Source organism: Crinia signifera, chromosome 9, assembly GCF_055691185.1.
Source record: "Crinia signifera chromosome 9, ASM5569118v1, whole genome shotgun sequence".
Lineage (NCBI taxonomy): Eukaryota > Metazoa > Chordata > Amphibia > Anura > Myobatrachidae > Crinia > Crinia signifera.
This window is the reverse complement of record NC_139225.1, coordinates 90,440,992-90,452,373: the sequence shown is the minus strand read 5'-3', so window position 1 is coordinate 90,452,373 and position 11,382 is coordinate 90,440,992. Positions and strand designations below refer to the sequence as shown.

Here is an 11,382-nt window from a genome sequence, read left to right as displayed (position 1 = left end):
CTCTCCCGCCCCCTCTCCTCCCCAGGTCCTTACGGCGAAGGGGAACTAGCTGCTACCCATATGTGACAGGTATCACGCAGCGCAGCTCCGGGTCTCCCCGCCGCCGCCGCTGCAGCCGTCACTCCCAGACTGTTGTTTACTTCTCTTCACAACCAGGCGGCAGCTACCGCCCATTGCGAGGGAAGGATGGAGAGACGCGAGGACCAGCCAATCAGATCACGTCAAACTCTAAATGATTCTGAATGTGGCCAATCGTTACACAGCCAGCTCCTCCCTGATCACGCCCGTTACTACTGTGCGTCTATTAGCCGAGAATAGCGCCCCGCCCCCGTACTCGCCAATCAGGCCGCTGTTTACATCAAAGCGTGAGTAAAGATAGAGGGAGGGGCGATCCTCTCAGCGCGGGTTTCCCGCCCACTCTGTGAGAAGTTTTCGCTACGCTTCGTTGTGATTGGCGCAGCTCTCCGTCATTCATCCACAGCGACCGGGCCCCGATGCCAGGCGGGCGGTTCCTGGGTGACGCGACCGGGCGGGGTCACGTGTTGTTTTCGCCGTGCCGCTCTCCCTCCCCCGCTCCAGTCTGTCTGACTGTGGTGAATGTGTACGGTGGCGGCGCCGGCAGCAGAGGTGAGAGGAGCCCCGCACACACCGGCAGCCACCATGCCCGACTGCTAGTCCACGCTGCAAGTCGCTCCAGAGTGCGGCTGGGCTGCGGTAATTCATTCAGTGACGGAGGCGATAGAGCCGGGTCTCCCCCGGTATCTCGGCGAGTGCAGACCCCGGGGCTCCCCATCCTTCCATGGCGGGTGTCCTCAGCGGAGAGGAAGAAAGAGCCGGCCGGGCAGTCATGAAGGTGCTGCCGCCGTCCCCGCCTCAGCCGTGCCCGGAGGAGAGCTGCTACCGGCGTCTGTCCGGACCGACCCTGTCGCAGGTGCGGGAGGAGTGCGTGTCCGGAGAGGAGGACGTGCGGAAGCGCGGCTACCTGCGGAAGCAGAAGCACGGTCACAAGCGCTACTTCGTGCTGCGGGCACACAGTCACCTGGGGCCGGCCCGCCTGGAGTACTACGATAACGAGAAGAAGTTCCGGAGCGGGCAGCGGCCGGGCGGCGGCGGAGCAGGCTGCCCCCCGAAGAGGGTGATCTTCCTGTCGCAGTGCTTCACCGTCAGCCGCCGGGCAGACGCCAAGCACAAGCACCTGCTAGCCCTCTACACCAAGGACGAGTACTTCGCCATGGCAGCTGAGAGCGAGCCGGAGCAGGACTCCTGGTATCAGGCCCTCAGTCAGCTCATCAACGAAAACAAGCGGCTGTGCCTGGAGCCCGAGGAGCTGGAGGAGAGCTACGGCGGCCAGAGGGCGGCTCTCGTGTTCAAGGAGGTCTGGCAGGTGAACGTCAAACCCCGGGGGCTGGGCCAGAGCAAGAATCTGTCTGGGGTCTACCGGCTGTGCCTGTCAAATAAGGCCGTGCACCTGGTCAAACTGAACTGTGATGTGGCCTGTGTCCACCTGCTGCTCATGAACATCCGCCGTTGTGGACACTCAGAGAACTACTTCTTCATCGAGGTCGGCCGCTCCTCATCCACCGGGGCAGGTGAGCTGTGGATGCAGGTGGATGACTGTGTGGTGGCCCAGCACATGCACGAAACGTTCCTGGAGACCATGAAAGCCCTGAAAGCTTTTTCTGAGTTCCGGCCCAGGAGCAAGAGCCAGTCCTCGGGTACCAATCCCATTTCCTTCATAACCACCAGGAGGTACCTGGGCAATTTGCCCCCCAGCCAAACTGGTTTGCAGAGGAGGTCGCGGACGGAGAGTGTGGCTGGTACTCCTCCTACTGCAAAGAGTAATTCTTACCGCTTCAGGACCTCCAGTGAGGGTGAAGGTACCATGACCAGGCCCTTCAGGTCGGTGACTGGCAGCTTGATCCATTTAAACACTGCCCGTTTAAACCTTGGCAAGCAGGAAGGTGCTGGGCGGTATGTCAGAGCACCTTTTAACTCTGGTTACCACTCCAGATCTGCATCTCTTCCAGTCTCACATTTTCCATCGGCTACAAGCCCCATAAGTGTGTGTTCTAGTAGTGGCCATGGGTCTGCTTCTGATACCGTTACCAGACCTTCAAGTTCTGTCTGTGGATCCCCAAGTGATGGTGGCTTCATTTCATCAGATGAATGTGGTTCAAGTCCAGGTGACCTCAGGTACTTTCGTGTCAGGAGTAATACTCCCGATTCCCTTGGGAATACACCACCAATACAAGAGGAAAACACTCTGAGCGACTACATGTCAATGAGCATGAAAAACAACCCCAATGGTAGGGATGATTATATGGAGGCTGATAAAAGTTTTCGAAAAAGAACCTACTCTCTAACAAAGCCCTCTAATGCCACACTACAGCAGAAGTCCCAGGCTGCTGTGTCCTTAGATGAAGACTCTGAAGAGGTGAACAAGCAGTTTGCCTATTCTGAATCGCCAAAGTTGAAAGACTGTGCTCATCCAGAGGATTACAGTAACGGTATTGTCGATTCAGTTTGTAACCAAAGCAGGAGCAAAGCTAAAGATGATGGCTACATGCCGATGATGCCTTTTATGTCATTTGACAATGACTATTTGCCAATGGCTCCTACAAGTGTTTCAGCACCAAAACAAATAGTTTCTAGGTGTCCCTCTCAGGCGGATTCAAAAGGGTATATGATGATGTTTCCTGTTGCCAGTTCACCCAATAAAAATTCGGTACTAGGCCTTTCTAAAGGTAACCAAGAACGAGTTCCCAATGGTGAGTACATGGACATGTCTTACGGAAGCTCTGCTACAGTTAAACAGACTAATGACTCTACTGTAAGCAATTCCAGAGGCTTCAGTTCTTATTTTTCTTTACCCAGAAGCTTTAAAAGTTCATCAAAGCATAGTAGTGATAACAATGAGTATGTTCCCATGTCGTCTCCTGGAAAGCTGTTACATGTGGGTTTGGAAAGTATATCTGACTGTAAGGACGGAGATGTCAATGGTCTGTCAAAGACTCAGTTGAAATCTTCCAGCAGTGTAGTAGATCAACAAGTTAAGGCTACAAGGCCAACCAAGCTGATGCTGGCCATGAAAGGTAGCAGTACGATGCCAAGATTTTTTGATCATTCAAACTCTGCTGAGCCTACTAGTCCTGGTGAATATATAAATATTGACTTCAGTGATAAGGCAAGTAGTACTCCCTATTCCCTGTCAGCAGAAGGGTCACCATCATCGTTGGGGTCAAGTTGTGACCATAGACAATCCCCACTATCTGACTACATGAGTGTAGATATTGATGTACAGTCTCCAAAAGCCTCCACAGAGCTGTCCAACTCTTTAACTGACATTTCATCTTATTCATGTAGCAGTATTTCTAGAATTCAGCCCGGTGTTGATTACGCGAAGCTCCCGTGTGGTACAGCCTGCGTCAGCGCAACAAATAGGAATGATGATTACACCTCAATGACTTTTAACATGGCAATGACTCCACCACGACCCTTTTCTAATGAGACTGAAAATGGTACGAAGTTGGATAGTCCTTCATCTATTGTGAACCGCTTGTGCATTGGCGATATGTCCTCTATTAATGGTGGTTTCCCGCCTGTTCTCAATCCCCTGCCTGAACTGGTTGTTGGCCCGAAGGTTATCCGTGCAGATCAACAAGGAAGGCGGAGGCACAGCTCTGAGACTTTCTCCTCAACCAGCACAGTAACTACTTCTTCCTCTTGCTTTACTGAAAGTGGTAAAAGACACAGTTCTGCCTCTTTTGACAATGTTTGGCTGAAGCCTGATGAAAGCAGTTCTGATCACGAGAGAAAAATGTCCAGAAACTGTTCTACAGGTTTTCAGAATGGCTTAAACTACATTGCTCTGACCATGCACGATGGTGTCCGTGAATCTACATCACCAGCTTGCAATCAGCATCAACATGGAAGCAGCAATCTGGAAAGTGGGGCTTATGTCAGCATCAACTTCACTAGGTCTGACTGTCTGAACTGTTCTGCCTTCAGAAAAGGTTTGTATTGGTGAATAACACTGAACCGCACACTGTATCTAATTATACACGTTCTTCTGAGGTCTATACATTGCTGTATCTCACAGATGGCTTACATGAGCAGAGATGAACTAGTAAGTGGTGTGTGTGTGTGTGGCCCCCATTTGTAAAATACATGTATTATCTATATTATAATGCAACTTATAATATGAAAACTTTATCTGATTTTAGTGTGGTATAATGCTCTGCAGACTGATCTCTTATATAGCTAACAATGTAGTAGTACAGCTTGTAGCTGGGCATTTTGTTTGATCTGGCAGCGATAATGCATGTTTCACCTTTATTTCCCCAGCTATCAATGTGGTATTGTGTAATGTTGCAGACTGTTTTTCATTTAGGTGGTGTATATGTATATAGTGCAGTCCAGCTCTATATTTTCTGTATTAAGGACAGCAATACTCTTGCCTCAATGCGATCTACTTCAAAACACACGGAGCACATTGCACTGTGTATAGCTACTCTACTATTTTGGCCTATGAGTAACAATCATAAGGCAAATATGGTAGCGGCAGCCATATTCCTTGTTCCTGCAAGTTAGAAATAAATAAGAAATGACCCTTTGTTTAAATTGAATGAAAAACCCTGGCTGTTAGTGTTATTGTGGACACACAAGGAACATCTTCAACTATGTTCTTATACATCCAAAATAATTCAAATTAATGTAGATGAAGCAAACCTAATGCGAAAAGGTGGAGACACTGGGGGGTGGATAATGAAATCATGAAAAACACGTCAACCTTTTTTATGTTGACCTATTGCCTGTTGACTTGTGTACAAACTACCAGAGATACTGCCCCAGGGATGGTAATCTGTAGCACTCCAGCTGGTGTGGAACTAGACAACCCAGCGTGTCTTGCCAGTTATGCTTTTTTTTTTTTTCTGGTAGAGCTTTAGCATAGGGCAGGATTGATGCACCTCACTGTAATGTTTTTGGGGAACATCTTTACTCTGCACTATTAGTTATTCTTGTTTGTGGAGAAGGCAAGAGTGGGTCCTTTGTCATCACTGCCATTTGACTGGATCATACTAGCTAATCGGTAGTAATAAAAAATGTGTCTACTGCCCATGCTGAGGCTTATACTTGATGGGTCTAATGAAGGCTCTTTGTGAATTGGGGCTTTAAACCGCTCCATCAGAAACTGCAGAGGAACATTATGGGGACTTGCTCTACAAAGCTCGTGTAAGGTAATAGGTGATTACTTAAGTATTGACTGGAAAGAAATTTGGCTTCTACTCAGAGTTCTTTAGCCCCCACCAAACCCCTCCCTTTTTATCATTTCTTATCAATATCCCATCGATTTGTAGTTATAGTAAGCTTTCTGTCTGCTTCAATGGTTGCTAGTCTTTCATTCACAAAACTGTTTCATTAAAAAAAATGACATTAATGATGCAAGAGCTATTAGCTTGAACATTTATATCGTATACTTATCTAAGTAAAAAGATGCAAAGGATAGTGCTACGCATGACGTACTAAGGTTTTTTTTTTTTTCTTTTTTTTTTTTTATACATAATTTGTGTGTTCGGTTTGTTGCAAACTTTAGAAAGTGCTGTGATTGGCCGTTTTTCATTCTGGAATTGTTTGCATCTATTCACTGCTACTCCAAGTTGACAGTCCTGTAGGTCAGTTCAGTTATGCGCCAGGATGGAGATGCCATTGTAACTGCGTCAAAACACAACATCAGTCCCACCCAGACCTGTAGATTTTTATACTCTCAAATCAAAAAAATCCGTAGGTCCAGCGGTACCTCAGGGCGCATACACATTATGAGATATTGTAACGATTTAGTTCAGCACTATATTGTATAATGTATACAGATGATGAGTAGTAAGATGCACACACCTGTGCATCTTATGAGAATTCGTATGGTAGTCCTGCATGCAGGCTTGATGGTAAGATATTGGGTGATGTCCTGCACATATTACGGTCTTATGTCACATTGTATAGTGTGTGTACATAAGATATTGCGTGTAAATTCTATACAATGTTATCATATCCCAGCATTCTAATGCTGTGCGCACATGGTGCGATTCTTACTAATTTTCTATTTGATTTTGACCATATAGTCAAAAGTACTAAGCCGCATTTGATCTAGATACGATCCTGATTCGCGCATCGTGGCATCAGAATTGAAAGCAGAAATAGACTGTGCAGGTAAGTCTATTTCTGCTAGATCGGAAGGACGGCCATGCTGCTCAACGCATGCCCCCCCTTCTGCCAGCTGCTGGTTTTGAATTGATATTGGCGGCAGCCAGATCGCACCTCACACCATATTGTGCACACCTTAATGTGTACATAGCCTTAAGTACTGTATATAGTCAAACATACACTTGGGTACAACGAAGTCGCATCTAATTGAAATGATCCCTTGATTGCATTACGCCTTCTTTTCTGTGATGATGGAAATTGCCATGTAATACATTGTCATCTATGCACATACTCTAAAAACTGGTTTAAAGTGAGCATCTATATAAGCTGTGCTAAATGCTCCTTCCCCCAGTGTATGCCCCAGCTCTACCAAATGTGTCCTGGGACACCATCCGGAACTAGTGTTCATTCTAGCACCCGCTAGCTGTGAAAACCCATGCAGTTCCTGTTCCCTGCCTGGGAAGTCGCTGTCTGCTGTGATGTTTCTAACACAGGTCTGGTTTGCATATCAGTGCTGATATACAGACCACACTGTGCTAGAAGCACCACAGCAGACAGCGACATCCCAGGCAGGGAACAGGAACTGCATGGGTTTTCAAAGCTAGCGGGTGCTAGAATGAACACTACGGAACACTGGTTCTCCAAGCCATCTTTCAGAACAGTCTGTTTAGATAAAAAATGTATTAATAAACTGATATTTGCACATGTTTCGAACTCCCTGCAGTTCTGTGATCCCCTTTGTTTTCTTATAAGGATACCGATAGTTGTTATCCGATTTTACATGTACTTAACTTTTTTCTAAATGTGAAGTTATTTGCTTTGATCCCATTTGGAAGCAGGTTCATTGACTCTACACCTAATTCAGACCCAATCGCAGGACACAATTTGTTTCTAAATGTACAAAACCATGCTGGACTGCAGGTGGGTCAAATGTAACCGTTGCAGAGAGAGTTAGGTTTCGGTGGGAGTTTTTCAAAACTGAAATCTAAATTGCAGTGTAAAAATGAAGCAGCCAGTATTCACCTTGCACAGAAACAAAATAACTCACCCAAATCTCTGCACGTTACATCTGCTGTGCACCTAGTTTTGGCCATTTGCAAACACAATGTGCCCTGCGATCAGGTCTGAATTAGGCCCCTAGTTCACAGGCACTAATAATTGAGATAACTCTAACATGGTTATGTGTGTCCCCAAATTCAGCCATCTTTCATTCTGATATTGAGCTTTTTTCATGCTGAAAAGCAGTGGTGGCTCCAGAGGAGGGGTCAACACAAGTGGGGTGTTGGATTGTGTTTTTTTTTGTTTTGACTGTTTTATTAAGCTCTCAACCAGATACTGTAGAGTAGATGGTGCATTCAGTCATTTTACAGGACAAATGCATGAATACTTATATCTTTTTTCCCAAATTATTATTATTATTTTTTTTTTATTGCGATTTAAATATTTATCTTCCTGAGTTTACATATCATAAAAGCTTTACGTCTGACTGCTGTTCTGATAAATACAACACCTTGGATTTCAAATGTCCCCAGAGATGATAAAAATGTAGTGCATAAGCTGTAATATCTCATGCCTGCATTCATACAAATGCACATCAGCACTCGGCTGAGTGTGTTCTAGTAGGGATCTGCAGAGGAAAGGGAAGGGAGGGGGGCACTCTTCACACTTCAGTAAATGAGAAGTTTTTACATCTAGCTGCCATGGCTTTGCCACTGGAAAAAGGGGTGACACAGGAAGCGCCATAATAAGTCAACACCCCCCCCCCCCGCCATTAGAGTTGCAGTGGACCTGGCAACACATGGTGTATTGAGGCTGGATGGTGGCATGTGAGGACACATCTGTATGAATGCTTTTGCAGAGATGTTTATAATCCTCATCCATATGCTGCAATGTTTTGGAATGTCACTGTAATGTGCTACAGACCCCTTGTGGCGCCATATAAAGTATGATAATAGTAATAATTACATGGTTCAGTAAGACATTGATGCGTAACCTTGTAAAACTGTTGGTGAACAATCAAGCACTGCATTTTTACATTTTGTACAATTTCATTGTTGAGCATTAATTGACTTTATTTGTATTTTATTTTCCAGAGACTGAGTGCGCTGCCATGGAAACCATAGAGAAGACTGTCGCCCCAGCCTTTCTGCTGTAAAAGCGAATGAGGTGACTGGAAGAGAGAATGCAAAGCTACAGCGTGAATCCTTGTTGAGTTTCAAATGGACATGTACCTGCTTTCCCACACAGATTAAATGTACAGCTATTTACAGCTTATGTGTTGGCAGAAGCTTTTTTTTTTTTTTTTTGTCAATATATTTTTATGAGGGGGAATAAAGACGACTTCTCATGGCATGTTTTACAAATTGCATATGAGATATTGCTGTGTTTTTATGGAGCATCTCTGACGTGTAACACGGCTCATAGCTGGCTTCCATGTTGCACCTTGGCGCCAGTTTGCACCTCAGACCTGCTCCTCGTGTATTTAATATAAGTGCTAATAATGTAGCACCTGGGAGAGTGTAAATCCTATGCTTTAAGGGAGTGCCCTAAAAGGATAGTCAATTTCAGCTTGTTTGTTGATCTATATATGAGTTCTAATTTTATGGTACAAAAGCAAACTATTAAATATGTAAAGTTAAGAAATATTTTGAAAGTTTAATTTTTTTAAGTCAAAAGTCTATGTATTCTATCTACTTTATGAAAGGGAACCTCCTTTCAGTGAACAAAGATACATTGTCTATGGTACATGAGTCTCCTTTTTCTGCATTCCTTACTTTATGCACCCTACACTTTTAGATTGCTGCACTATTGTCCCTTCCTGTAAGTGACGATATTAATTTTATTTAAGCATAAGGTACAGTATTAATTTTCCTAAGTCTTTTCATTTCTGGCATGTGCAAGGTACAAACATACATCCTGGTGTCCCCCTAAAAAGTGTTCATTTTTTGTAGAACTTTCTGTTCCCTCTGAATGACAAGAGTGTAAAAAAAAACCTAAATCTTATTTATGGCACCACAGCAAATAAAATAAACCTAACAAGACACTAACTGATCCTGTGTTGCTCTTAGACTATGGGCAATCTGCCTACAATAAGTATTGTGTTGCATGATAATCTGTAAACTTTTTGCTTTAACTAGTATTTCCCCTCCCATGTATGTAACTGCGCCATTTATCTAGAATGATGTTCCGGTCAAAGCTTGACTGTTTTTACTGTAAAAGCTGCATGCTGGAACACAGACCCGTAGCGCCCTATTCATTGATGTGCACTTTTTTTATGGCCAGTGTTGATGCATTTTATAACTTTCATTCTACATTTACACTGGTAGACTCCATTTTACTTTTAAAAGGGAAAACAACTTAAATGGCTAGTCGTAAGAGGATTGAGGCTTGGCTAAAGCCGATGTTAGACACGTGTGGACCCCTGTAGTAAGTGATAGGTGCCATCGTAGTTGGTTGTGATTTGGGTGGGAAAGTGTTGGTGTACATGTAATTCTGTTTATTAAATAAACGGCCAATTTGCCGACACTGCAAATAAACCTACTTCTCAAACTTCATTTTCGTTCTCTCTAACATTTGCTATGTTTAATCTTTTTCTTACACTTGCATGCATTATATACAGCCCAACACGAACATCCAGTATAAGAATACATAATAATAAAATAAAGGAGCTCCTTTCAATGCCACCTAGTTTATTTGAACACCAGCTTTTACATGGACTTTAGTCCTTTCCTTGATGCCATAAATACAATTATTTTGTTTTACATATATATTTTTTTATGCTATCTTGCAGCTGCCAGTTCCTTGATCTTAATATGGATAACCTCAACCTTAGTTATATGTCAGATAAACAGGTACAGCATTAAATATGCAATCTTAGTTTACAAACAAAACTAATTTATTCAGTATTGTGCTGGAACATACCTTTTGGAATATGTAAAGCATATCACTAGATAATATCTTCCAGCTGTCAGATAATGCTGCTGTATAGTATAAAATTACCAATGATGGAAGAATTGTCCTGTATATTTTAATTTCATATTGGAAAGTTATTTTGTCTGTACAAATTAATAAAACATGGTTGGTACTGTTTGTTATATTTTCCTCCTTTTTATGCATCTTTCAAATTTATTTCATATGTATCCTGTATGTCATTAGTTGTAAAAAACAGTATTGGTGGGAGTGGGTTTTTTTTTACATATCTTTTGGGTGTTAATCCTTTTTTTTTTTTTTTTTTTTATATAAATACAATAAATATTGCATGTACTTTTTTTTTTTTTTACTAAACTTGTGGTTACCTTTTTGTTATAGAATAGAATCAACTTTATTGGCCATGTATGCTTGCGCACACTAGGAATTTTTTGTGGATTTACATGTTGTAATTAGTACTTCAGTGAATTGGATTTAACCATCTGGACTCGTGCATGGACAGTTTTAAAACCTGGACAGTAATGTTGGAGTTTGGGGAAACTGCATTGATAAATGAATGACGGCTCAGAATCTGTCATCTGTAACATGTCTCTTGTAAATGTCGGAGTATATGCTTATATATACACTTGGGATGCAGTTACAATCCCGGCGTTCAGAATCCCGACGCCGGAATCCCGACACATTCTCCCTCCGTGGGTGTCCACGACACCCCTGGAGGGAGAATAAATTAGTGTGCCGAGCGTAGCGAGGCACCGGGCCCCCGCTGCGTGGCGAGCGCAGCGAGCCCGCAAGGGGGGGCGATCCACGTCCCCCCCCCCCCCCCCCCTTGTCGGCATTTCGGCTGTCGGGATTCTGAACGCCGGGATCCCGACTGCCGGGATTCAATACTGAATCCATAGACTTACATTTTGACAGTAGAGAAACCACAAGACCCTATTATGGAAAATTGTCAGATTTGGTGCTCTTCCATTATCTAATGCATGATGATTTCCCAATACTAACAAATAAAAACACTTGTCAAAATTGGAGTTAGAAACGTGTATACAGCAGGGCTGGCAAACCTGGTCTTTGAGATTTACCCATAGCCCATGTTCTCCAGACCACCTAGCTGGAGCACACACCTAATCAAGCGTGATGCATTCATTACTAATTACACATTTTACAGATACACGGGGTATGGGAAACATGAACTGTTGGTAGATCTTGAGGACCAGTTTGGCCAGCCCTGGTGTACAGTATATTCTTGCTTCTGCAGTG

General features: G+C 43.8%; 1 protein-coding gene across 1 annotated transcript; it reads left to right on the top strand.

The window, feature by feature from the left end:
* Positions 1-449: 449 nt before the first annotated feature.
* Positions 450-10,287, top strand: IRS4 (insulin receptor substrate 4). Its single transcript, XM_083159364.1, has 2 exons — positions 450-4,013; positions 8,292-10,287. Exons 1-2 carry the CDS (start codon positions 800-802, stop codon positions 8,351-8,353), a joined length of 3,276 nt encoding a protein of 1,091 aa, XP_083015490.1. The 5' UTR covers positions 450-799; the 3' UTR covers positions 8,354-10,287.
* Positions 10,288-11,382: the final 1,095 nt, after the last annotated feature.